General features: G+C 44.6%; 1 protein-coding gene across 2 annotated transcripts; it reads left to right on the forward strand.

The window, feature by feature from the left end:
• Positions 1-929: 929 nt before the first annotated feature.
• Positions 930-11,676, forward strand: KCNJ2 (potassium inwardly rectifying channel subfamily J member 2). Of its 2 annotated transcripts, none has more exons than XM_045511911.2 (2): positions 930-1,055; positions 6,928-11,676. In XM_045511911.2, the coding sequence occupies exon 2, from the start codon at positions 7,153-7,155 to the stop codon at positions 8,434-8,436; it is 1,284 nt and encodes a 427-aa protein (XP_045367867.2). In that variant the 5' UTR covers positions 930-1,055; positions 6,928-7,152; the 3' UTR covers positions 8,437-11,676. The 2 variants fall into 2 exon arrangements, with proteins under 2 accessions (XP_045367867.2, XP_010946909.2); XM_010948607.3 differs by lacking the exon at positions 930-1,055 and adding an exon at positions 1,657-1,892.
• The last annotated feature ends 12,118 nt before the right edge of the window (positions 11,677-23,794 follow it).

The raw sequence follows: 23,794 nt of genomic DNA on the forward strand, positions 1-23,794 counted from the left end.
ACTGGGCTTAATAAATGTGAGATTAGACCTCCCTGGTGTGAAGCATTATTCCCACCGTGAGGGCTTTAAAAGGCAAGACAGTAACAGGGCCTAGACTACTGCCTAATCTAAACAAAAGGAATGAAACAGCAGTGCGTTTGATCATCAGAGAGTCACACCGCGTGCACAACCTGTTCCGTACCCTTTTAATCACAGTATCTTGCTCAGTGCTGGGAAAAGTGGCACGCTCGCTCGCTAACGCAGGATTAAGCACGATCTGCAAAACCTAAGCGTATTTCAGCAGCACCTCCTAGGGGCCGTTTGCGGGTATGAGGCTAGGAAGTGGGTACCGACCGGCGCAGACCCTTTCCTTAAATTGTCAGTTTCAGCTCTCCCACACACACAAATCCATCCGGGCTGCGCCGCCCAGAATACGAGCTAGTCTGTGAAGTAGTTTGGCGTCTCCAGGAGGCCTTTCAAAGGTTTAAATAAACTGCGCGGAAGACACATTTGATCGCATGAGGAAATAAACATTCAACACACACACACACACACACACACACACACACACACACACACACACACACACGGGGTTTGAAACTTGTTGTAAGGAAGAGACTCCTAAATATGCCGTGTCCTTTAAGAGCAAAGCTTCGTTATGACACCAAAGTACTCAGAGATATATGCACTTGATATATGCACGTCTCTTCAACACACACACACACACACACACACACACACACACACACACACACACACACACACACACACACACACACACACACACACGGATCAATCTGCAGCGTTGTCAGGATCCAGACCCGGTAACTTTGAGGTTCAGGTAGCTTTTGAAAAGGGTCTACATGCTCCGGCCTGGCTGCTGGGAATGAGGGCTGGGAGGCGCTGATGCGAGGGCAGAGCTGTGCCTGTAGGAGTTGCCGTTCCAGAGAATTCATTATTCTTTAATTGCTCTGATTTTAGATCAGCAGAGCGTGCCGGGCGCTGGAGGAGCGATTGAGGGCGGACAGTGCGAGAGGGAACGAGTCGTTCACCCTTCAGAGCAGTCTAGGCGCTTTGTAAGTAATTCTCCAACAGTCGGGAGAAGGAAGAGCCGAGCGGCTAGGCAGTTGCAACACTTGTGCGCGTCTAAATCCAGCCGGGTTCAGCGCGCGGGTCGCGGTCGCTTTCCCCATTAAATCCGCAGCTCCTCGGCGCACCGCTGGTTCTGCGGGAGGTTCGGGGAACGTGGGGGCTCTGGGTGGGAGGGAAGGGGAGAGGAAGACGCGCCCGGGCTGAGACGCAAGCCTCCCGGCCGCCAACGTTTCGCCCGGACACTGGCACCTCGCAAGCCCGATGAGATGCACGCAGGGCACAGCCGCCACCGAGCCCAGAAAAAGGGAAGTGTGGGGCTCGGACAGGGGTAGGAAGCCAGGCTGCAATTAGGCCGCCGCAAAAGCCCGGCCGCGGAGCTTCCCACCTGCTGCTGTCTCAGCTGGGGCGCAACTTCCTCCTCCCCTGCCCGGCTGGACTCCCGGACGGAGCTCAGAGGGCGGAGGGGAAGGAAGCGGCGGCAGGTTCTCCTCGCTGGCAGCGCCGCGGGCCGCGGGTGTAGCATCCTCCCCTCCCCGCCGCGGTTCCCGGGACCGGCGGCGAGGCCAGGCGCGCTGCGATTGGCCGGCAGCGGCCGGGGGCGGGGCCAGGCGGTATCTCGTGGACGGCCTCAAAAGAGCCCAGGATATTGCAGAGCGCACTGGAGCCCTGGCCAGCGCGCAGCCTTCCCCGGCGCCGGCAAGCTGGGTCTTGGGAATTCTGGTTTGCTTTGGCTCACTCGCTTTTACAAACTACTGGATCTTACATGCCTCTGTAACCCCCCACTTCCACTCCATGTCCCCATGCTCCAGCGCCAGCAACAGGTAAGGGCTGCGGTGTTTTCTTCCCTCCTGTTCTCTCGTTGCCTGTGTATCCTGGGGAGTGGACTCGGGCTGCCGTCCCCGACCCTACCCTACCCGGCCGCCCCAGAGGTGCCCAGCTGTCACGCTGCTGTAGCGCTCACCCACGCTCCGGAGTCCCAGATCATGCCTATAGAGTTTGTGTGCGCACCAGAACATCCCCAGAGCTAAAAATACTGAGACATGCTTGGAACAGTTGAGCAATAGAAACAGATTTCTCTGCAGCATCTGTTTGTGCTCATAACTTCCAGTGCACCAGCTGTAGCGAGATAGTGAGTTTGGAGACAAGGGCGAGTGATCCTGTGTTGTTTCTCGCTCTAAGGGAAAAGGGTGGGGGGTCGGGGGGAGGGCGTCTAGAGTACGGGTCTCAAATCTTGGCAAACCTTGGCCCTCAGCCACTAGGCTTGATCCTTGGCGTCCCTTTTTATTTTTTATTTTTCCCTTTGTCATTGCTTCAAGTATAGCTTCGAGTTCCAAAGCGAGAGCGAGCGTCTCAAAGTTGCTTCGCTGGGGAAGAGAGCGGGAGCTCGAGTTGGATTTGAGCCTGAAGACCGCAAAACTTTCACATCTTATGTCACTCTCCCCTAGGCAGCTTGTTATTCTTAGTAATAATAATATTAAAACGAAGTTGAAGGCAGTGTGGTTTCAGGGAAGTACAGTGGTCAAAACGACTTGATTCTGTAAGAGATTGCATCATAACAGAAACTCATCATGATAATTGAAAAAAAAAATCGAGATAGGAAATGGCCAGTTAGTTTACTGTCTGCGTCTGGGTAATCCTATCAGTAGAATGGTAACTAGGATACGGCTGTGAATCCTGGGGATTTTCATAAACTCAGAATTGACCTGTTAAGAAATAAGGCATTCTTGGAGAACGTGTTTTGGGAATGCAGAGACTGCATACTGCTTTGTAGCTCTTGTTTCCTTTTCACATTGATAATCAGTAGCTGTTAGGATTTCCTCTCACTAACCACTGCTGTATGTCTGCTGGATATTACCTGTACACTTGCTGGCTTTTTCCTGCTCATTTCCACCCCCACCCCAAGTCTTTTATTTCTGTTTGCCGTTATCCAGAAAAATTCCCATGCTCAGGAGTAAGAGATGTTACTTTAAGGATGGTGGGAGGGGTGAGGGTTGGGGTCAAGGTCATTCCACTTTGCTTTCAGCCCCTCCCCCTCATGCTCTGGTGGCACTCTCTATGGCGTTATTCGTATCCATAGGAATAGTTGTTCTGAACTCTTGTGAATTTGGCATTTTAAAAAAATGACACAGAGTATTTTGGCTTCCTTCTGACTCTCGGGTTGTAGAATCTCTAGTTAGCCGTAGAGTCCTTGCCTGACTTTTGGGTAGCATGAGAGACTGACCATGTCTTTACCTGAAACAGATGGAGTGTTTCAAGCTTTTTTTTTTTTTTTTGTATCTATTTTTGTTTATCAAACACTAGATTTTTTTCAGCACTTCCTAGTGCTGAGTGGTGCTCCATGCATTGTTGAGCATAAATGTTATCGTGGTCACATAGAGAAGTAGGTGTCCTCCCTCCCCTCCCCTCCTGCCCCTTCCCCTCCCTCATGTTTACTGAGCTTCTAAGAGGTTGCTTTGCTAGCAGTGAGCTCTCATAGCAACACGCGCCCAGGGCACACTCAGGCTGGTCTATATGGCGTCAGCTGGGGAATAGCTGCTCTGAACACTCGTTAGCCGACCTCTCTTTCAGCACAGTGTGCTTTCTTTTACTATCCTTATCGCCTATGCCTACTGAGAAACTTTCTTATTCACGACACACCCTGACCATATTCTGGGACCCATTTATTCTCATGTATTCTTCATGATTACATTCTTCTGTTCTTTTATAATCTATACTGGCAATATTTCCTTTATGGCAAAAATGATCTGGATTCATTCATTTACACCGTGTTATCTCCTTGACCTTGTGTTTGTCCATGGCTCTCTCCCCTTTAACATCTACCTTGAGATTGAAGGGCTGAACTATTTTTTTCCATTGCTTATGCTTAATTTTGGCTCAGCCTATAAATAGTCTTAACATGAACAGCACCACATGTAGCCTCTCAATTTCCCAGAAATACTTTCTACCTCATTGGTTATAGCCTGGGTAAAAATGATTATTTGTGTCTATGAAATTTATGTCAGACCCTTACATGTTTTGACTGACCGGGAGGAATTGACACATTGTTCACCAAATCCAGGATCAGTTCTCTTAAGTTGTACGCATCAAGGAAGGAATCAGATTACTTGAGGTTCTCATCTACTCTTAATCAAACGTTTCTCAAAAAATTACTTAGAATATATCCCTAAAAGGAAGTTGCATGAAAGTCCTCTTCCTAATTGAAGTTCTTTTCCCAGATGCTCATGAATTGGTGCTTTTCAGGGTGAGAGGAGCAGGCAGGGACATTTTCTGCTGGCCTGCAGCCACTCCGGCATGTGGGCAGGTTAACAGGAAAGAGATTCTTCACGGTGAAATATTAAGACAATGACCCTATCGAACTTTGGCAGGTTCTAGATTTTTGCTACGTCACCGGCTCCACGGAAGTCTGAAGACACACAATGTGTCTGCACACATATACACGCACAAATCTGTTTTGGAGCATATCTGCTGGAAGTGACAGAAGTTTCCATTTTGCCAAAAACAGAAATCTTTTTTCCCCTTTCCAGGCAGAAATGGTAGAATTTCTAAATGATGCTCCGCATATGGAACAAATTCTGTTATTAGCAATGGAAATAAGGCAATAATAGTCGCTCAATACAGGCTATTTTCAAGATTCTAAATGCGGAAAGCTATTCGTAGGAAGCTGCTATTGTGTGTGTTGTGGAATTCAAACTAATATCCTGGGGTCAAGATTTTTGGAAAGTCCTAATTCAGTCTTTAGATTTCATATGGTTGTTATGCTTTAATCTGGAAAGAGGGCAGAAATAAGTCAGAAGAAATCTGAGACCATCTACTCATGGCCCCTAATGGTAACTCAGATGGAAGGATTGTTCTGAATCATGAAAAGAGAATTTCTTGGTGTCAGCTTATAATGCAAGGTGCTGAAGTCAATCAGCACTCAGAGAGGCAAGCACGATTTAAACGAGGCCTTTCCCCCTCTTTTTTGGAAACGGCACCTGCGTTCGGTGTCACATTATTATTTCTACCTGTTTTTGTGGAGAAATGCCTGGCAATTTCACAGGAGCCAGATAAGCTGAAATCACTATTAAAGAAATATTCTTTTCACATCCGGGATCTAGAACCCTGAGGAATAGCAGTCATGTTTCTTTTGTCCAAGTACAAACTTCACGGGGAAGCAGACAAAACACTGAAGCAGGTGGAAGACCGAGAAGGCACAGTAACTTCTTTTTATAAAGTAATTCAAAGGCACTTTCAAATCGGGCGTCATTTAGGTGTCAAAAGCTGCCAAAATGTAACACACATTGCAATTTGCACAGATGACTAATCTCAGGAAAAATGTGTTGGGGCACATTCTTGCATGATAATTTGGATCAGGAGGGAGCAATGAAAAGACAGTAACAAGGCGTTTTCAAAGACAGTGCACCTTGCCTCTCTTTAAGGGGGTGCACAAAAAACAGGTCAGCGCTCTGCTTTACTTGTTTGCAGTTGGCTTGGCTGCACTTGGTTCTGTGAACTGCTTCACTGGGGGTTTGGGGGGAGAGAGAAAAAATGAAGTCCTCATCGTCTGGGCTTCAGCAAATTTTTAATCCTTTCCATCTCTTGTTCACGGTCCCCCTTTAATACAGGAGATGGTTGAGAAGTGGAGAATCACTCTTCTTCTTCAGTTCCATGCTGTGTTAATTTTTTAAATTTATGTTCAGTTAACAGAACACCCTAGACTTTCTCTTAGGCTTTTGTGAGTCCAGGAAAAATCAGTTTCTTTGGAGCAAAAAATAGAAAGTTAGAGTCAATAGATGGTTTTATCGAGGAGGGGAAGGAGGCAGGAGGAGAAAACTGAAAACTACTGTTTGTTCATGTTGAGTAAAGGTGAGTGCCTTCCCCGTAGGAACACACAGCTAGCAACAGTACTTTCATTTTTACAAGTGAAAGTAAGCTGAGTGACCCCTATGATTTACTCCTATGAAGTGTCTCTGTTTGGGAAAACACAGACTTGGACCTACAGGCAATGAGCTCCAGCCTTATCTCAATCCACTAACGACCTGGTGCTTTGGCACAAAGGTGCTTACTTCCTAGCCTGCCATGACACATGGCAGTCCCATCTCTGGAGGATTTCAGGACTCTCATTGCTAGGCAACGGAATCGCTCTCTATCCCCCCGAGCAAACCTGCGTCTTCAAGTCAGAATCACTTGCGCTAACAGAGATACTGTTTGGCCTTTCTGCCTAGTGGCTGCTTGGAGTGTGTGAAGTGGTGGAACCAGCCCAAACCGTCTGCAGAAAATTGGGATCCATTTCAGGGGATTCTAAGGGCTGTCTGCTCAGTTTTATGATTTAAACAAAATAGTCTGTGGCCTTCGAATTTTACCCTTGTCATCAAGGGCTCTAATATTCTCCCTCGATGCACCTGCCACTCAATTAATATTAACATTCTGCATTCACGTGGAAGGTTCTCGCGACATGCCCGAGTTCTTAAAGCTGCATGACAGACCTTGGGGTTAGAAAGTCGTCGTCTGCTTAGTCACTTGGAACCCTAGCAAGTTGAGAAGGCAGAAGAAGAGGATAAGAGGAGACAGGTAGATCTGTAAAACAGAGTAATTCTAGACGGCTGGCAAAAATTAAGGGACCTAAGGTTTTGGTTGCAAGACTGTCACAAACAACTAACTTCTGTGTTTAATGACTTCATGCTTTTAAATAAAATTAAAAAAAATATTTGGGGGGGTACAGAGAAATGAGAAACCCACTAATTCAACGTAGAGTATAGTTAGATATTCTCTGACTCTTGCTAGGAAATGTTGCCTTAGGAAGTAGAACCCTTTCGTAATGACTTCTTTTGTAGTGAGTGATCTCTCCTTTTTTTTTTTTTTTTTTTTTTTTTGCAGGACGTGTTCTCTGGATGTCAGCTGAGTTCCTTAGGTGGCCCTGCATGACAGGAGACAGCCTTTGGTAGAAAGAACCTCTCGACTCCTGGAGACCGCCCTCCCATCTCTCCTTAATTTTTTTGTGTGTGGGTCCTCACTGAACATTCAAAACTGTTTCTCCAAAGGGTTTTGCAAAAACTCAGACTGTTTTCCAAAGCAGAAGCACTGGCGTCCACAGCAGAAGCGATGGGCAGTGTGCGAACCAACCGCTACAGCATCGTCTCTTCCGAAGAAGACGGCATGAAGCTGGCCACCCTGGCGGTTGCGAACGGCTTTGGGAACGGGAAGAGTAAAGTCCACACGCGACAGCAGTGCAGGAGCCGCTTCGTGAAGAAGGACGGCCACTGCAACGTTCAGTTCATCAACGTGGGCGAGAAGGGCCAGCGCTACCTCGCGGACATCTTCACCACGTGTGTGGACATTCGCTGGCGGTGGATGCTGGTTATCTTCTGCCTGGCTTTCGTTCTCTCGTGGCTGTTCTTCGGCTGCGTGTTTTGGTTAATAGCCCTACTCCACGGGGATCTGGATGCCTCGAAGGAGAGCAAGGCCTGTGTGTCGGAGGTCAACAGCTTCACGGCCGCCTTCCTTTTCTCCATCGAGACCCAGACCACCATAGGCTACGGCTTCCGGTGTGTCACGGACGAATGCCCCGTCGCGGTCTTCATGGTGGTCTTCCAGTCCATTGTGGGCTGCATCATCGACGCCTTTATCATCGGCGCGGTCATGGCCAAGATGGCGAAGCCGAAGAAGAGAAACGAGACCCTCGTCTTCAGCCACAACGCCGTGATCGCCATGAGAGACGGCAAGCTGTGTCTGATGTGGCGAGTGGGGAATCTTCGGAAGAGCCACTTGGTGGAAGCGCACGTCCGAGCCCAGCTCCTCAAATCCAGAATCACCTCTGAAGGGGAGTACATCCCCCTGGATCAGATAGATATCAACGTCGGCTTTGACAGTGGCATTGACCGTATATTCCTGGTGTCCCCAATCACCATTGTCCACGAAATAGACGAAGACAGCCCCCTGTATGACTTGAGTAAACAGGACATTGACAACGCAGACTTTGAAATTGTCGTCATCCTGGAGGGCATGGTGGAAGCCACGGCCATGACGACGCAGTGCCGGAGCTCCTATCTGGCCAACGAGATCCTCTGGGGCCACCGCTATGAGCCCGTCCTCTTCGAAGAGAAGCACTACTACAAAGTGGACTATTCCAGGTTCCACAAGACTTACGAAGTCCCCAGCACGCCCCTCTGCAGTGCCAGAGACTTGGCGGAAAAGAAGTACATCCTCTCCAATGCTAACTCATTCTGCTATGAAAACGAGGTTGCCCTGACGAGCAAAGAGGAAGACGGCAGTGAGAATGGAGTTCCGGAGAGCACGAGTACGGACACGCCGCCGGGCATAGACCTGCACAACCAGGCCAGTGTCCCTCTAGAGCCCAGGCCCTTGCGGCGAGAGTCGGAGATATGACTGGCTCCTCCTCTGGAACGACTGACTTTCAAACACAGTCCGCTGGTCAAAGGCCCAAAACAGTTACTCAGACGACGGTACCGGTGAAGGGGTGGAAGGCAAGTGGCCGCAAGGGACGGAGGCTCGCGCGACGGTGTCAAAGACAGACTGTAAGCTCGAAGGTTCACATAAAGCGCAGCGCAGGCCTCCCCGTGACCCGATGGCACCTGCGTGCTGTAGGATCAGTAACGGGGGCGGTTTGTGTTTTGTGTTGTGTTTTTACAAAACTTGAACTTGCAGGCAAGCCTTGGTTGGTGGGGTGTTTACCTTATCCAGAGTGCTTCTCCTTCGGGAACAAGAATGTTTTTAATGGCATAACATTTTTAAATGTTTTCAGAGGCAAGACTCTGCCTTAATTTTTGAAAAAGCTGCTAACTACATGAACACACGTTGTATTGTTGCCATGTAGTTTTTCTTTGGTGTAATTTAAAAGTCAGTGTTGAACTTTGTTGAAAGCTCACGATATGCGCTTCAAAGTGGCAAGTATTTGGCTATGAACTGCCAAAAACGAGAGCCTGATTTTTTGAGGCCAGTAATTTGTCTGCTAGAATTGATTTCTCTCTGTCTCTCTGTCTCTCTCTCTCTCTCTCTCTCTCTGGTTACATAAGGGCATTATGTAACACTAGCCAAATGGTAGTCTCCAGGTTGGTTTTTTTTTTTTCCTCCATGATGTTAATGGGTTATCTCAAATTTTAAGTTAGACTACCTAAAATAAATACCAAAGATAATGCACATTTTTGCACAGTGGAGCTTACACTAAAAAGGAAAGAAAGCCCCACAGCTGCCTTGAAGTCAAGAGACAATAACTTTGAACCTCAGCAAGACCTTGAACTACCCTTTGCACCTTACTCGGAAAATAGAATATCATACACACACGGTTTAGTTGAGTGTCGTGGTTTTAAATTTTTGGTCTTTCCTGTAACTTTCGTATTCTGGGAGGAAGAAGATCAGGGAAGTAAAATTCACACACGAGATACAAACATCTTTTCCTTTCCTTCGAGGTGGCGCTGGCCAGGCGAACACATAAGTTGAGAGATGGTGATGTGCTTTTAGATTTTTCTCTGGGTTTCTCCATGTTTGCACATTCCAAAAGCTATCCTGTAAGATGAGACCTAGGTTGAAGGGAGTCCGGCATCCTTGACACACCGAGCTGCCCAACATGAAAGATTAAGAGGTTTAAACCCTCGCGGCTGAATTCCTTGCTCTGACTGTCGGTACATCTCCATCTTCAAAAAGATGCCACGCCTGGCCTCTAGGCGCGTTCCTCCCATCAGTCTGTCTGGAGCGAGTCTTCCAGTGCCTGAGCCTGAGAGGGCAGCCCGTGCCAAGGCAGGAAGGTGGCGGAGATGTGGACAAGCCATTTCCATGCAGTAGCTCATCAGCTCACGTGTTCAGGAAGGGAGGGGGAGGGTGCTTTTGTTAAATGGTAGACGATAGGAATGCAAATGCCTCAATATTTTAGGGTCAACAAGAGCCTTACAGATTCTAACAGTCCCAAGTGGAGGAGATACTGGTCTACAAGGGGACACTCATGCACACTCATGATTCAGTCTGAGCTAATCCCTTTTGCCTGGGGAGCCCGAGAGCAGATTACTTAAGACACATTTGTTTTCCAGAAGCCTCTCCTGCCTGGCTGCCTGACTTACTAGAAACATTGTTTTGTTTTGTTTTGTTTCCGCTCGAGCTCAATATAATGGACCTCTATTTTGGTTTAAAGTTCCTTGTTTGTGAATTCTGGGGTTGCTGACTTTTCTTTTTAATTGGAGTCTCAAAATCAACTCTCTTATGGTATTATGTCCCTGTATGCCATTAAAAAACAGCTTGTTCTAGAATCCTGTATTTTTGTAAACTGATGTCTGTGATGGTCTCTGGTTCTTGAATAGCCATATCTGAATGCGGTGCCTGCAATGATGTGACAGTCTCTGCTGTTCTCAGCCTTCAAAGTCGATGTGGCGTTATTTTCATGGAAACCAGGTTAGAGCTATCAAGCAAGAGGATGCTAGTTTAAGTTCAAATTTAAAGGCAGATTTGGGAAGTTGTTGAGAGAGTTGGAGGGGTTGCGATCGGGTGGGACAAAAGCATTTACGGTCCCCTGTAAATGGCAACCGTTCGGCCATTGTCAGTGTGAGGATATCAAAGGCTTCAGCTGCTGCTATTTTGATATTTTTGCAAAGGAAAATAATCAAACCAAAGAGTATTCAGTGATACGTAAATTAAAGGAAGATGCAGTGGAGAAGGGGGGTGACCACCTTCCATCACACAGTGCTGCCACTTAAAAAAGACTTGAGATATTTGCAAGGGGGTGGTTAGGGGGGCGAGAATGAGGGAGGGAAATCTTTCAACTTCTTTCTGAAAAAGAGAAAAAAAAATCTAAAATTTCTGGTGCACAGGTTTGTTTTTTTTTTTTTCAAGAAAATTTTGCAGAAGCTATGTTTTTAAAGTGTACATTTTATAAAGTTTATCAAATATTTTCATATTTAAAGCCAAATGTAAATAGAAGTCTGTAAGGGAAAAAAAAATTGCCATAGAAAGTATAATTTCAGTGCAGCAATTTCTGAGAGCTAGTACCTATATGCTACCGGTTAGCATGGTTTTAGCAAATATTTACCAGCCTTACAAGGTTCGTATTGCTATGTTTTGTTATTTATTTCAGCATGGACTGTTCATTTGAAAGCTTTTTCTAGTTATTAGTATTTTAACAGTTACAAGCTTTAAATGGCAATTTTTTTTTGTCAAGAGCCAAGACACAGGTAATGCACAATGTTTATTATTATTATTTTTTTTGCTGCATTTTACGTTCAAAACATTTGTCCTTACTGACTGGGTCTCCTTAATTAGTGCACACATGCCATTAGAATTCAGATTGAAGAGACTTATCCGTGTTTCTTCTCCGTTGCAGGCAAACCCCCTGCTGAACTAACTTAGGCATTACTCCCTTTTAAAGGATTTTTCGCCCGTATCTGGATGGGCATTCTATTTTCCGGAGGAGGCATAGATTCCTGGTTATCCTATTTTTAAATAAAAGGTAGACAAAGTGAATTCTATTTTGATTATTGAGGAAGGAATAGTTTTCTATCCCTCTAAGAGTATACTTGAATCAGACATTTTAAGGATGTCACCATAGCACTGTAGTCATTTCCAAATTCCTGGAGAAAGTGTGTTTAACCTTTATTTTTTTTTTTATTCTATTAATGCATTATTTCTTCTCTTCACTTTTTTCCTTCCCTATAAACTCCCATCCCAAACCTCGATGTTTCTTCTGTGAGTTCTGTCCCCCAAATCACATGACCCTCGCAAAAAAACAATGTCGGTTCCTATTTTATAAGCCACTCGATAAAGGCAAAAAGCTTGTTCTGAGAAGCAGAGTGCTTTTTCACTCTGTCTAATAATGTTAAGGTTAAAAAAAAAAAAAAGTGTTGCATAGTCACTCACTCCCAACGAGAATCTCTTTTCGAGTTACGTTGGGTCTCAGCTCTGGGCTCTGGTGAGTTGAACAATCCCGGCCTTTGACAATCGTGATCGCTATACTTTCCCGTCAGCTGTCTTTTTGTATCTAAAGTCTTCCTGATGTACTGCACAAACCATGGATTGTACATATTTTTATATATTATGTCTTATTTTATTATTTCTAAATAAAAAAATTAAAAATTGAAAACAAATCAGTGCGAGAATTTTTGGGCGGGCTCCCTGGATGACCACAGTAGAGTCTCTGAGATAGAAACCAAAGGTCCGCAAACAGTGGGACATAAGCCCGAATGGTTTGGATGAACAGAGCCGTGGAAATCGTCAAAACAGACAGGTGTGGTGGGGCAGCAGGTCCTCTATTCTCATTCTAATCCAGGTCAGAGGAAGCCGAGCTCCTGGTTTTGGACAGAATGGCCGAGGTGGAGAGAAGATAGAAAAAGACCGAAAAACAAGCCAACAAAACAAACAAAAAGAACAAGTTTTATATTTTGATTCTCTGTGTGAAATAGTTACTCTTTATTGAAACTATGTGTAGGGTTCTGCCTTACATATTAGCTCAGTCCCAAAAAACCAGATTGAGATATTATTATTCTCATGTTATAGATCAGGAATTGGCAAGTAATATTCCGTAAAAGGCCAGACAGTAAATATTTTTGGCCTTGTGGGACAGAGTCTCGGTCTCCACTCTGCAACCCTGCCCTTACTACAAAAGCAGCCACAGAGTGTATGAAAACAAATGGTGCGGTCCTGATTAGACAAAACTTTACTTACAACCACAGGTGGTGGGCCAGATTTGGCCCCTGGCCTGTAATTTACTGATCTCTCTTACAGATAAAGAAATTGAGGCTGGATTTTAAAGCTAATGGATCACTGAGCTGGTAATTCTAATTCAGGTTTCATCTGACTCTAAATTTAGTTTAATCCACCAAGCTCTATAGGGTTTCAGGGCACAAAGTTACCAAGGATATGGGGTCTCAGAAAAATGACAATTGCTCTGGCAAATTTCAAATAACTGTTTTTCACCATTGGAAACGCTGAGAAAAATTTCCATTCTGAACCATGGCTTGCACTGTCATATTTTCTCTTTTAACGAATACTGATTGTGCACTAAGTTTTAAACGTGGTCCTAAGTGTTTTTTATAAGTATTAAATAACTTAATCCTAACAACCACCGGATGGAGAAGGCGCTATTAATATCCTTGTTTAAGCAATGAGGACACTGAGGCCCAGAGAGGTTGAGCTTCTTGGGCGAGCACACACAGCTAGTAGGCAGGGATTAGAGCTGAGATTTAAATGGAGCTGCACTTGTTCTCGCAGCTCTGCGCTTTCCGTTGGGAGGTGTTCTTGGGGAAAGTTTCACCATTTAGTCTAAGGCCTTCCTGCTTCTGAGTTTTTTTCCTCCTGGAGGATGAAAATGCATTCTTCTTCTCCGTCCAGGATAGGTGAGCACAGGATCCCCGCCTCCTTCATAACCTGCTCCACAACTGCTCCTTTTGGCTCATGGAGAGAGAGAACAACTCACAAAGTTAGACTAATTACAAATTTAAGCATCGGTTGTGGGATTTGGGTAAATTTCAAACTTCAGATTAATTTCCATTAACCGGGAATTGCCTAGGCCTGTCTCGAGGAGAAACCACAAAGCTGACCAAACTGCGGGCACCTCATCACATCATACACCTGCCCTCCTCCAACTGGGGGCAGCCAGAGGTGTCACGTGATCCTCCTGGTGCTCGGTGCCATCGAAATAGATACATAATGGTAAGTCCAGGCAAACTGCCGAATGCTGTATGGGTCTCACCTGCACTTAAAAAAAAAGCAAAAATTAAATATACACATAAAAAGAAAAGGCAAGGAGGCAACTTCAGAGTTTTTCCACTTAGGCTTTTGGTGACAGCCAAACGAGGCCTCCCAGCTCCAGGCTTCTTAGCAGCACTCAGTAAGACTCGCAAAGAAGAAAAGCCGCTTCTCTGTAGAAATTGCCAAAATTCTATTGGCTTTTGCAAATTGAAAGAAAAAAAGAAAGAAAAAAAGAAAAGCGAGGTTTTTGCATTTTAAGTGAAGAACCACATTCATGGTCAGCATATTTCAACACACCAGAACCTTTTTTTTTTCCAAAATAGTTTAGATCAAGTTGCCTAGTGACCTGATGATGTGAGCCACGGTATGGGGATGGTTATAATGACTTAAAACCATTTACATAATTGTAAGATGATGTAACCCAGCAGGACCCTGTGGGGCCTTCCAGGGTCAGACCCCTGCCCCAGACCCTCTTCGGTGTCTCCTCTCTGAGGGACCCGGATCATAGTATCTCATGTGTATTTCCTGAGCTTTTCAGATGCTAAAAACCACCACCCAAGGGAAGAAATCAACTGCTTCATGACGGAGAGCACGCGGCCCTGAGACCTCCTGGCGCCCAGGGCTTGATAGTGTTGACTGCCCTGTTCCCGCCACATCAACCAGACAACTGTGCACAGCTGACCGTGTACCTGCGACACCCCCCCTCCCCCACCCGCCCTTAAATATGCTCAGCTGAAACCCTTCGGGGTGGGAGTCTGGGGTTTCCTTGGGCAGGAGCCACCCGATCCTCTTTGCTCGGCCCTGCAATAGCCTTTCTCTGCTCCAAACTCCGAGGTTTCTGTTTGGCCTCAGGGTGCAGCAGGCATCCAGTCTTCCCTTTGGTAGCAATTTTGGTGGAGGAAGCACAGGAGTCTGTGCTGTGGCAGGTCGACCCCAGCCAGGGGCGACCCCCGCCCTGGGTCCCTGCAGCTGCCGGAGCTCACGTCGCTCCGGGGAACTGGGAGGGACTGTCCCCGACAGGCACTGGCCGCCTGTCGGCACGAGGCTGTTTGGAGCCGAGAAACTTCCAGTGCTGTGGTCCCCACTCGGCAGCGTCGCCTGCGGGTGAGTTGCTCCAGCTCCTGCAGGCTGGGAATTCTCTCCACTCCTGCTGGGCTCATTGGGAGCCACTCTGGGTCCATTATCTTTCGAGAGCTGGGCCCGTCTGTTTGGTGGCCTCCATTTGGAAGTGGAAGTGGAATTTTTAGACTGCACCTCCTCTGATTGTCTCTGCGACCTTAGCTTATTTGCTGTCTGTGTTTTGTGTGGATGGTTTTGGGGTGAGCTGCTCAGGCTTGCGCAGGATGGGAACATTCTACCCACTCCAGCTGGGCTCCCCCTCGCGGGGAGGGAGCCATTCTGCGCTCACTGGGAGCCGCTCTGAGTCCTTTCTCTTTTGAGAGCTGGGCCCGTCTGCTTGGAGGCCTCCTTCTGGGAGTGGAAATGGAATTTGGGGGCTATACCTTGTCTGATCTTTTGTTTGTGGGACCATGTGTGTGTGTGTGTGTGTGTGTGTGTGTGTGTGTGTGTGTGTGTGTGTGTATCAGTACTTGCATTGGCTGGTTGCGACGTCTTTGAGTAGCGGGGCTCATGTGTGACGGCCCCAGGGTGGGGCTACCTTCCTACCGTGCTGGCTTCACCTGTGGTGGACCACGGTGGGATTTGCCTTCTCTAGCCTTGGCCTCTCATTCAGCTTCCTCTCTGATGGAGCACTGGTTGAGGTTCTCCCCTTTTGGATTGTCGGGGCATTGGTTAGGGATCTCCTCGGGGCTAGGGGACTGTGACCCTGCAAGACCACTTTGAATTGTTATTGCTTGATAGTTGATAACGCTGGCCATGAATAATTAAGTACGGATGATCAGAGCTCTGTTCCATCTTGTTCCTCCTAGAGTATATGTTGCAAAACTGGGAGCTCCTCAGCAATGCTCCCGTAAATGGAAGAAAATGGTGTTTTTGCTGTAGCGCTGTGTGTTACTCAGTGAGGTCTGGAGTGCTCCCTGAGGTCTGGAGAGCAGTAGCTCTGATGGCCCTGCTATTGTATCAAAGTGGGTCTTTTGCAATTTGGCTTTTATCGTGTGTGTGTGTGTGTGTGTGTGTGTGTGTGTGTGTGTGTGTGTGTGTGTGTGTGTGTGTCTTGGTACCTGAGTCCAAATCCTATTCTCTATTACTAGTTTTGCTGAAAGTTACGCATCTGAATGTGAGTGAATGAGATTTTATATATATATATATATAAAGAAGCAAATATGAACTATCTTTTCTTATATATATGTGTGTGTATATATATAAATATATATATAAAATTGTCTATTATTGTTATTTCTTTAAACTGAAGTGGGTATTTGGGAACTGGAAAAAAAAAATCCCTGGAAATAGCCAAGATGACTGGGTTTTGTATAAGTCAGTAGAGGAGGAACTTGCATTTCTCTTCCTGTGCCTTTGAGATGTAAATCATCTACCTGGGCTCTCAAAGAAAAAGGTTTTTTTTATATTCAGGCAGAAAAACTGAGATCTCTGGTTCTGTCTTTAGGTAAAAATTAACATGTGAAATCTCTATTTAATCGACTTAAAAGTTAGCTCCTTTTATACTTAGATGCATTTCATTTGTAATTGCTTACTACAATAAACTTTAGGCTCATGTGAGCTAGGGAATATTCAATATTAAATTAACATCTGATATGAAAGCTAGCGTAAGCTTGTTGGTGTAATCAGCACAGACGTGGCTTTTAGTGTCCCTGGGTTTACTGAGGGTCAGTAGGTTCAAGTTTCTTTTGCAGAGTTTGTCAGAAAGAAAAAACAAATTAACTTGGCAATGCAACGTTCTTAAAAGTAAGTTAAATGCAGATAACCTAAGACTTTTTGGAACTCATTGGAAATAATTCTGTTTTAGGAATGTCTACTTAAAAATAATCTCTCCAGGTACCTGGTAACTTGAAAGTTTAGAGTTGTGCTTAAGTTAAATAATGGAAATTTTTACTCAGGTGGGTCATTCCCAAACAAAATAAGATACTGGAACATTATTTATTGAGCATTGTCTTCCCTTTACAGAGAAACTAAAGTGGTTTAGGATTATTATTAAATGTTTGGTGGCACACTGAGATTTTTCTATAAAAAGCACATGTTTTTAGAAATTATTATTGGTATTTATATTTGCCAGTCTATAGGCTCCTGTAAAAGATAGTTCACATTTGCTTCTTTATTTTCACTAGAAATTAAACATTTTTAGAGTTGAGGATTCTAATTTATGTATGTCATTAAAGCTACTCAAAATAATAAAGGAACCATTTCAGTACACAGTAGGAAAGCAGGTTATATGTTTTGAGTTAAAAAAAAAAGTTTTTGCTCTAAAGCTGGGTTGTTTCTAGATGGAAAAAAAAAAATAAGGGACAAACTAATATGGATACGGAAAGTTGTGGAAAATTTGTGGAAGGGGAGCCCTGAAACAGGAGTATTGTGCGTGGTGGGGCTGAGATTGGGTTAACCGTAAGTTGGTAAATGGGTTTTGTTGTTAAAAGAAGACTGGTGCGGGACCAGATGTGGTTCCTCTGTTAAGAGAACAAGTTTACTTGCCTGGAGTAACAGTGCTTCTGGTAACAGACTGTGTGAAACTGTTTGATGTCGTTGACAAACTTCCTATCAAATTCTAAGCAAAGTTCTTTTGACTCCCGCTGATTTGGGCATGCGTCAGAGGACCCCTGAGACAGCTCAGAAAAATATTAAACTAACTAGGATTGTCTGGTTGTTGAATTACATGGGAATCATTGTCAAATGAGCGATAAGTCTCCTCAAAACGATATGGTACAGATAAATGTTAATATAGGCATTCTGGAAATTATTTAAGGTTTCTGAAATTTAGATTTGTCCCGGTATAATGCTATCAGTCATAATTCTAGTTGTTATCTTACAATGTTGTACACCACAGCGATACGATTAAGCTTCTTTGTCCAAAACGTTGTAACCAGATCTTTAACCTTGCCTTTTTAAGTCTTTTGTCCTTCATAGACAGTTAACCTCACGCTTTGCAAAACTGCTTCATCTTCAATAAGATTCACAAAAAGAACTTTCTGACAAGTAAGATTTCTTTTGAATCATGCTGAGCTGGGTAAGATTTTAAAAGTTCTAATGAAAACTGATTTCGTAAAACTGCTAGTAAAAAGGATTAATTACATAGGATTGAGTAAACTGGTGAGAGGGGTGGCAATTTTTTGGTTTTGCTCTGAAATATTACTGGCTTTTAATCTACATTTTCTAATTGAATTGTTTGTCCAATGTCTGTCTCCCCATCAGTGCTGACAGTTACTGTTTTATTTTAAGCCACACGGTTGCCTCCAAAGTTTAGGATAGAAAGAGAATTCTCTGATGGAGGTGTTAGAGAGTGTAACTACTCAGGATGTGTCTCACTGCTTGCTCTAAGTCCACTACTAAAGGCACGTGGGCAGTGCTCGTGCAACAATTGGGTATAAGTGATAAAATGTATGGCCTGTGAAGTGTTTCCCCATTAACATACCCCTGACCCTGTTCGCGACATCTGAATAGATTTACCCCCCGACGAGGATAACTCAGCAAATACAAAGGAGGCCCAGCACCCAGGGCCGCGATCTGAACCTGCGGCAGGAGTCACCTGCCCAGCGTGGAGGGACAGCTATTCTGATCATCAGTGCTTTCTGGTGAAAGATTTGCCATCAGAAGGGGAAATGATGCAAAAGTCTGCACAAATTGAGGTACGGGGAAGTCATTCTCGCTTATACATTGTTTAACTTGAACTTGACTGAACGAAGCGGCCTGTTTTATGGCCCTTTGGACATGCCTGGTGCATCTGCTTTGGCCTTGAAGAGGGGAAGGCGTTTGAAATTCAAAACGGAGTAGCTGTGGCTCAGACACGCAAGGTAAAACTGGGTGGCCGTCGGGGGCGTGATTTCAGACACGAGCTTGTATTGCTGAGAACTTGGCTGACTATTCCGAGCTGTGGCAGACTCGGGAGACCACCAGCCATTCTCAGAGCAGCGTCTGCTGGACGCCTGGCTTCCAAATACGCTTTGCTGAAACCTTTCAGGGAGGGGGCCGCGGGCTTTCTCGGGCACGAGCCCGCTGGCCCTCCTCGCTCGGCCCTGCAGTAAGCCTTCCTCTGCTCCGAACGCCGACGTTTCAGTTTGCTTGGCCTCAGGGTGCAGCAGGCACACGAACTCTCCCAGGGTGACGGTGATACCTGCAAGGCATGGGTGCGGTGAGATTGTCACGGTCCCTGGCTCTGGACTGGGGTGACCCACTGTCCTGATTTGCCTGGGACAGAGGGCTTTCCCAGGATGCAAATCCTAGAACTGGAGAAGTTCTGGGCAAACCAGGATGTGAGTCAGGCATCTACTTTGGAAGCTGAAGGAGTAGAAATCTCGGTGAGAGTGAGGAGAGGGACAGCTAAGAAGCATGTGGAAGAGAGGAGTTTTGGAAAAGTGAGACAGGTTCCACACGAGCCGGACTGCCCAGGAAGAAGAATAATGATGAATAATTACACATAAGTGGTTCTCCTCGAATAACTGAAATTTGTGGCCTCTAGGGCATTCACTGTTGTGGAGAAATGGTTTTCTAAAATGTGATACAATTCATACAATTCTCTGCGTCATTCAAAAAATAGAATGTTACTTAACGTTTCCTTGTGTGTCTAGAGGTAACAGGATAATCTCTTCTTGGCGGGATGTGCTTTTAGGTGTGTCCATTACACAGTCAGCTACTGTTGTGTCCTGAGCACCGTTTAGACTCTCTCTGCTTCTGCTCTTTTGAAGACAACAGATAATCCAGGATAAGGTCCATCTGACTAATATTAATGACAGGCAGGCCAGAAAGGTTCAGGTGAGAAGTGAGAGACCCGGCTTGAGTTTAGGGCTTTTGTGATGACTGCTAATTTTCAGAGCTCTTTTTTTATTTCAAGCGTGGGATTATATCCTGAGCGGCTGACTCTTTTAAGGGGTTTGGCTTCTAGCAAAGTCGATTCCATTTGACCAAAAATTTATTGAGGAATTACTATAGGGTGCTGATAACTCAAAATTTTCCACATAGACTTTGTCTTCAGATCACAGTTTGGGAGATGGGTGGTACCACTGTGTATTCATTTTGTCTTAAAACTGAGTTTAAGGTATAAAAGTTGATGTGTTTATAATAACTACCAATTATTGAGTATTTAATAGGCACTGGACAGAGATAAGTTCTTGCCTTCCACACACAGAAATCCTCACTTGATTAAACATTTCACAAGAATGTCCCCATGGAGTCAGATTTTTTTTTTTTTTTTTTGCAACACCTTGTTGGGAATCATTTGAATTGTTTTTGTCATAACTTTGCCCCCATGGATACTGTTCTTTCATGTCTTCCAGCTAAATGACCACTCATGACTCCAGACTCTGCTTAGATTAGGTCTGCAAAGTGATCTTTGCCTTTGGGCAAGTATCTGGGTTCACTCCTGCATAACAAACGAATCAAATCTCTCAGCATGTAGGCACTTAGACACAGACCTGTAAAAAGATTATTTACCAATAGGGAAATTTCAAAGGCAAGTGTGGACACATACCTAAAAAAAAAAATAAAAAAAAAAAAAGCAAAACCCTCTTGGCAAAAGCACTCTCAGATGGCAACCATTCACAGAAGGACTGGGACGGGGGAGCCTACGTGCCAGAGGCTCTCTCCCTTCTGGTCCTGAGTTCTTCCTGTGGCCCGGAGGTCAAGGAAGCGCCCCTCCCTGCCTTTTCCAGGCTCGCCTGAGAGTTCCAGCCTGCATCACTTGAGCACACTCAGTCAATGAGGCAGCTGAATAAGATGCCCCAGGGTTGCCATAGAAACAGAAAGAAGCACCTTCTCCTGCATACTCCTTAATTTCATCTGAGTGACTTTATTCGAGAACCAAAAATAAAAAGTGCACAAGGATGTAATTATATAAAAAGCTGTGTTCGATGATAAATACAGTATGTACTTTCGCCTCAAGTCTACAGCTCCCTTCTATTGCGAAACATTTGAACTTCTCAAGCAGGAGTCTTCACTTCAGGTTTAATTGAAGCGAGGCCCAGATTGACCAAGATAAGGCAGGGAGCCTTGCTTCTGAAATTCCACCTTTCCCTGGCTCCAACGCCACGTCTGAATGTGGAGTCTCTTGTAACAAGGTCCACTTCCAGTGTCCGTGTGTATTGGGCCATCTGAGCGCACGGGGTGGTGGTGGCGGGGGAGGCTACTGAAATTGCCCTGCCTCCAGGTGTTCATGAGTCTTAAACATTCTATAGGTTTACAATCATTTTGTAGGATAATAAAAAAAGAAGTGGCCAGGAGAATGCCAAAACAGCAATTAGTGGAGAAGGCCAAGAAAATTCTTTTTTCCTTTTCTCTCCTTTTTTTTTTTTTTTAAATCCTGTTGCTACTTGCAGTATACAAGCTCCTTTCACAGTGGGGAGATGGCAGAGGGAGACGCAAATACTTCCGGAGCAGGTCCCCTTGCAAACCCAACAATACTCACCTGGAAGGAAGGGTGCGGAATTTAAAGCATCTGCCCCTGTGCTAATGTGCCACTTGCTAATGGGCTGATGGATTAAACTGACAGCAAGAAGTAAATTATTCTACTGTAATTCTTCCTGCCGTCCTTGAGTGAAATCAGGCACTCTTGAACATGCACGTTGGCACGATTTAAAAAGGGCTTCTTTGCTGTTTCCTGTTAGTGATTTGCATGAAGTTGTGTGCAATCTAGAATTTACTTAAAACGGGAAATGCAAAGGTACAAGGTGTGTCTGAGGAGCTAGAATTCAGCCCTGTTTGTTGTCTGGGAATCTGCCTTGTCTGTTCTCTTGATTTAAAGGACTTTCATCACTACATGGTGGGAGGGCCCTCGACAAAGTTTTTCTTTGAGATAAGTCTTTTATATGAATAAAATATGAAAGGATTTTCCTCTTTGGGAGAGCTGGCAGCCTGCAGGTTAAAAAAGAAAATGTGGTGCCATTTGTAAAACTAGACTGGCCACACTATTGTTTAAATGCCTATGAAAACCAGCTACATGCTTGCAAAAAAAAAAAAAAAAAAAAAAAAAAAGGAACTGAAGAATTTCCTTGAGTACCTAAGGTTGGAAATGTTTACTTTAATAAATCTAGAATTTCCAGAACTTTGTACCCAGACATATAACAACCATCTGAGGAGGTCGTCATTCTGTCCATCTGAGTGGAACAGAGGATTTGAGTTCTTGTAAGGTTGATGTGGAGAAAACAAAACCAAAAACAAATCAGATGCTAACTACTATGTATAAAACAGATAAACAACAAGGTCCTACTGTACTGTATAGAGCACAGGGAACTATAGTCAGTATCTTGTAATAGCCTATAATAAAAAAGAGTATGAAAAGAAATATATATATATTTATATATATATATATATATAAATAAATGAATCACTATGCTGTATGCCAGAAATAAAACATTGTAAATTGACTATACTTCAACTAAAACACACGCACACTAACCCAAAACAGGAAAAAAAAAACAAAACAAGCCAGAGGCAATCCATCTGAACTCAGAGCCACACAGACATCTAAAGCCGTTTGTTTTACACACGCGTATATATATACTGTTCATATTTTCCCTAAAGAAATCTGCAATTCTAAGAATTTCTTAAATGAATGCCTATAACTTTTGTGCAGCAGATTTGATTTCTTCCTATCTTTTTATTTCTGTGTAAGATGCATTTTCACCCTACTTAGTGAAATATTTTTTTGTAACCTGAGTCGTCATCTACAGAGAAATGGCTGCAAAAAGTTGCCTTTCACAAGTCACTTAAGACTTGAGCCTTGGTTTGCTCATTGGAAAATAGGAATAAAAACAGAATTTTGTGAGATTTAAAGGGAGAGAGTTTTGGTAAAAGTACTTCATAAATTCTAAAGCAATGTGTGTATGTATGTGTGTGTGTGTGTGTGTGTGTGTATATATATGTTTTATATTTGTAGGAGCAGTTTCTCATTTTTTCATATAGTTTTTGTTCCAAATTCAAGACATTTAAGTCCAACTAAGAAAGAAAAAAGAGCTCTTTGCACTTGGGAAACCGTTCACCAAGCATCAAGCACCTAGAATTCAGATGCGTGTTGGCAATTCAAATGGACTCTTTTCAAAGAGCTCCCAGTGGCATGAATAACAATGAACAGTAATCTAATTTTAGATTGCCATATTTGTGCTCGAACCTGGGCAATCAAACCAGGAGACGTGTAATACAGTGTCTGTGCAAGAGATACAAGCACGGTCCTTCCCAGCTTTGCTGAGAAAGTCCATAGCTGTTATATGCATTAAATGCCAAGATGGTGGGGGTTTTTTGTTTGTTTTTTGGATTTTTTTTTTTTTTTTGGAACTGGAGTTTATAAGGTGGAGTTTATGCACCTGGACCCTGGCGGTACGCAAAGGGAAGGCGTTGTTCTTGGCAAAATGCTTGGTAACAAGCCTGTCAGATTACAGAGTGGATTTCCTTTATCTTGGGGCATTGGACTCTTTTCAGGGGGGCAGGAGGGGTAGGATTTCACAGCTTGTTTGGACAAGCTGGTCATTCCTTTTTCTCGTTCTTCCTGAGAGGAGAGTGCGGTCTCCTGGCACACCTCCTAGTAGGGTCAATGCCCAAACAAGAAATGTGTGAGGTGCCCCAGATGCCTTCGGCCACACAAAATGCCTTCACTGCCCCAAACCACAACTGCTTCCCAGGGGCAAAAGGTTGGCATTTCCTGGACCTTCTAGCCAAATCACAGCGACTTTGCTCTTTGGTGTAAGTTCGGTGGTGTTTCTAGCAGGGATGGTTGTAGATGAAACACTCCTCTATTAACCTCGGAGCCCAAACTGATTTCCCCTCCTTGGACTCCCAGGAATTCTTTCCTTATTACTTTCCTACAGATATGGTTTCCTTCACTGTTTTCAGGCCAGATCTTTACCAAAGTTTCATGTCACTGAAAGCTTTCTGGAAAATCTGTCCAAATGAGCCATTTACTTTCTTTTGACAAATTCTTTTAAAAAGAAAGTGGTATTCC

This window comes from Camelus bactrianus, chromosome 16 (genome assembly GCF_048773025.1).
Source record: "Camelus bactrianus isolate YW-2024 breed Bactrian camel chromosome 16, ASM4877302v1, whole genome shotgun sequence".
Classification (NCBI taxonomy): Eukaryota; Metazoa; Chordata; class Mammalia; order Artiodactyla; family Camelidae; genus Camelus; species Camelus bactrianus.

Coding starts and splice junctions, on each gene's coding strand:
- KCNJ2 (XM_045511911.2), top strand. CDS start 7,153: ATGGGCAGTGTGCGAACCAACCGCTACAGCATCGTCTCTTCCGAAGAA.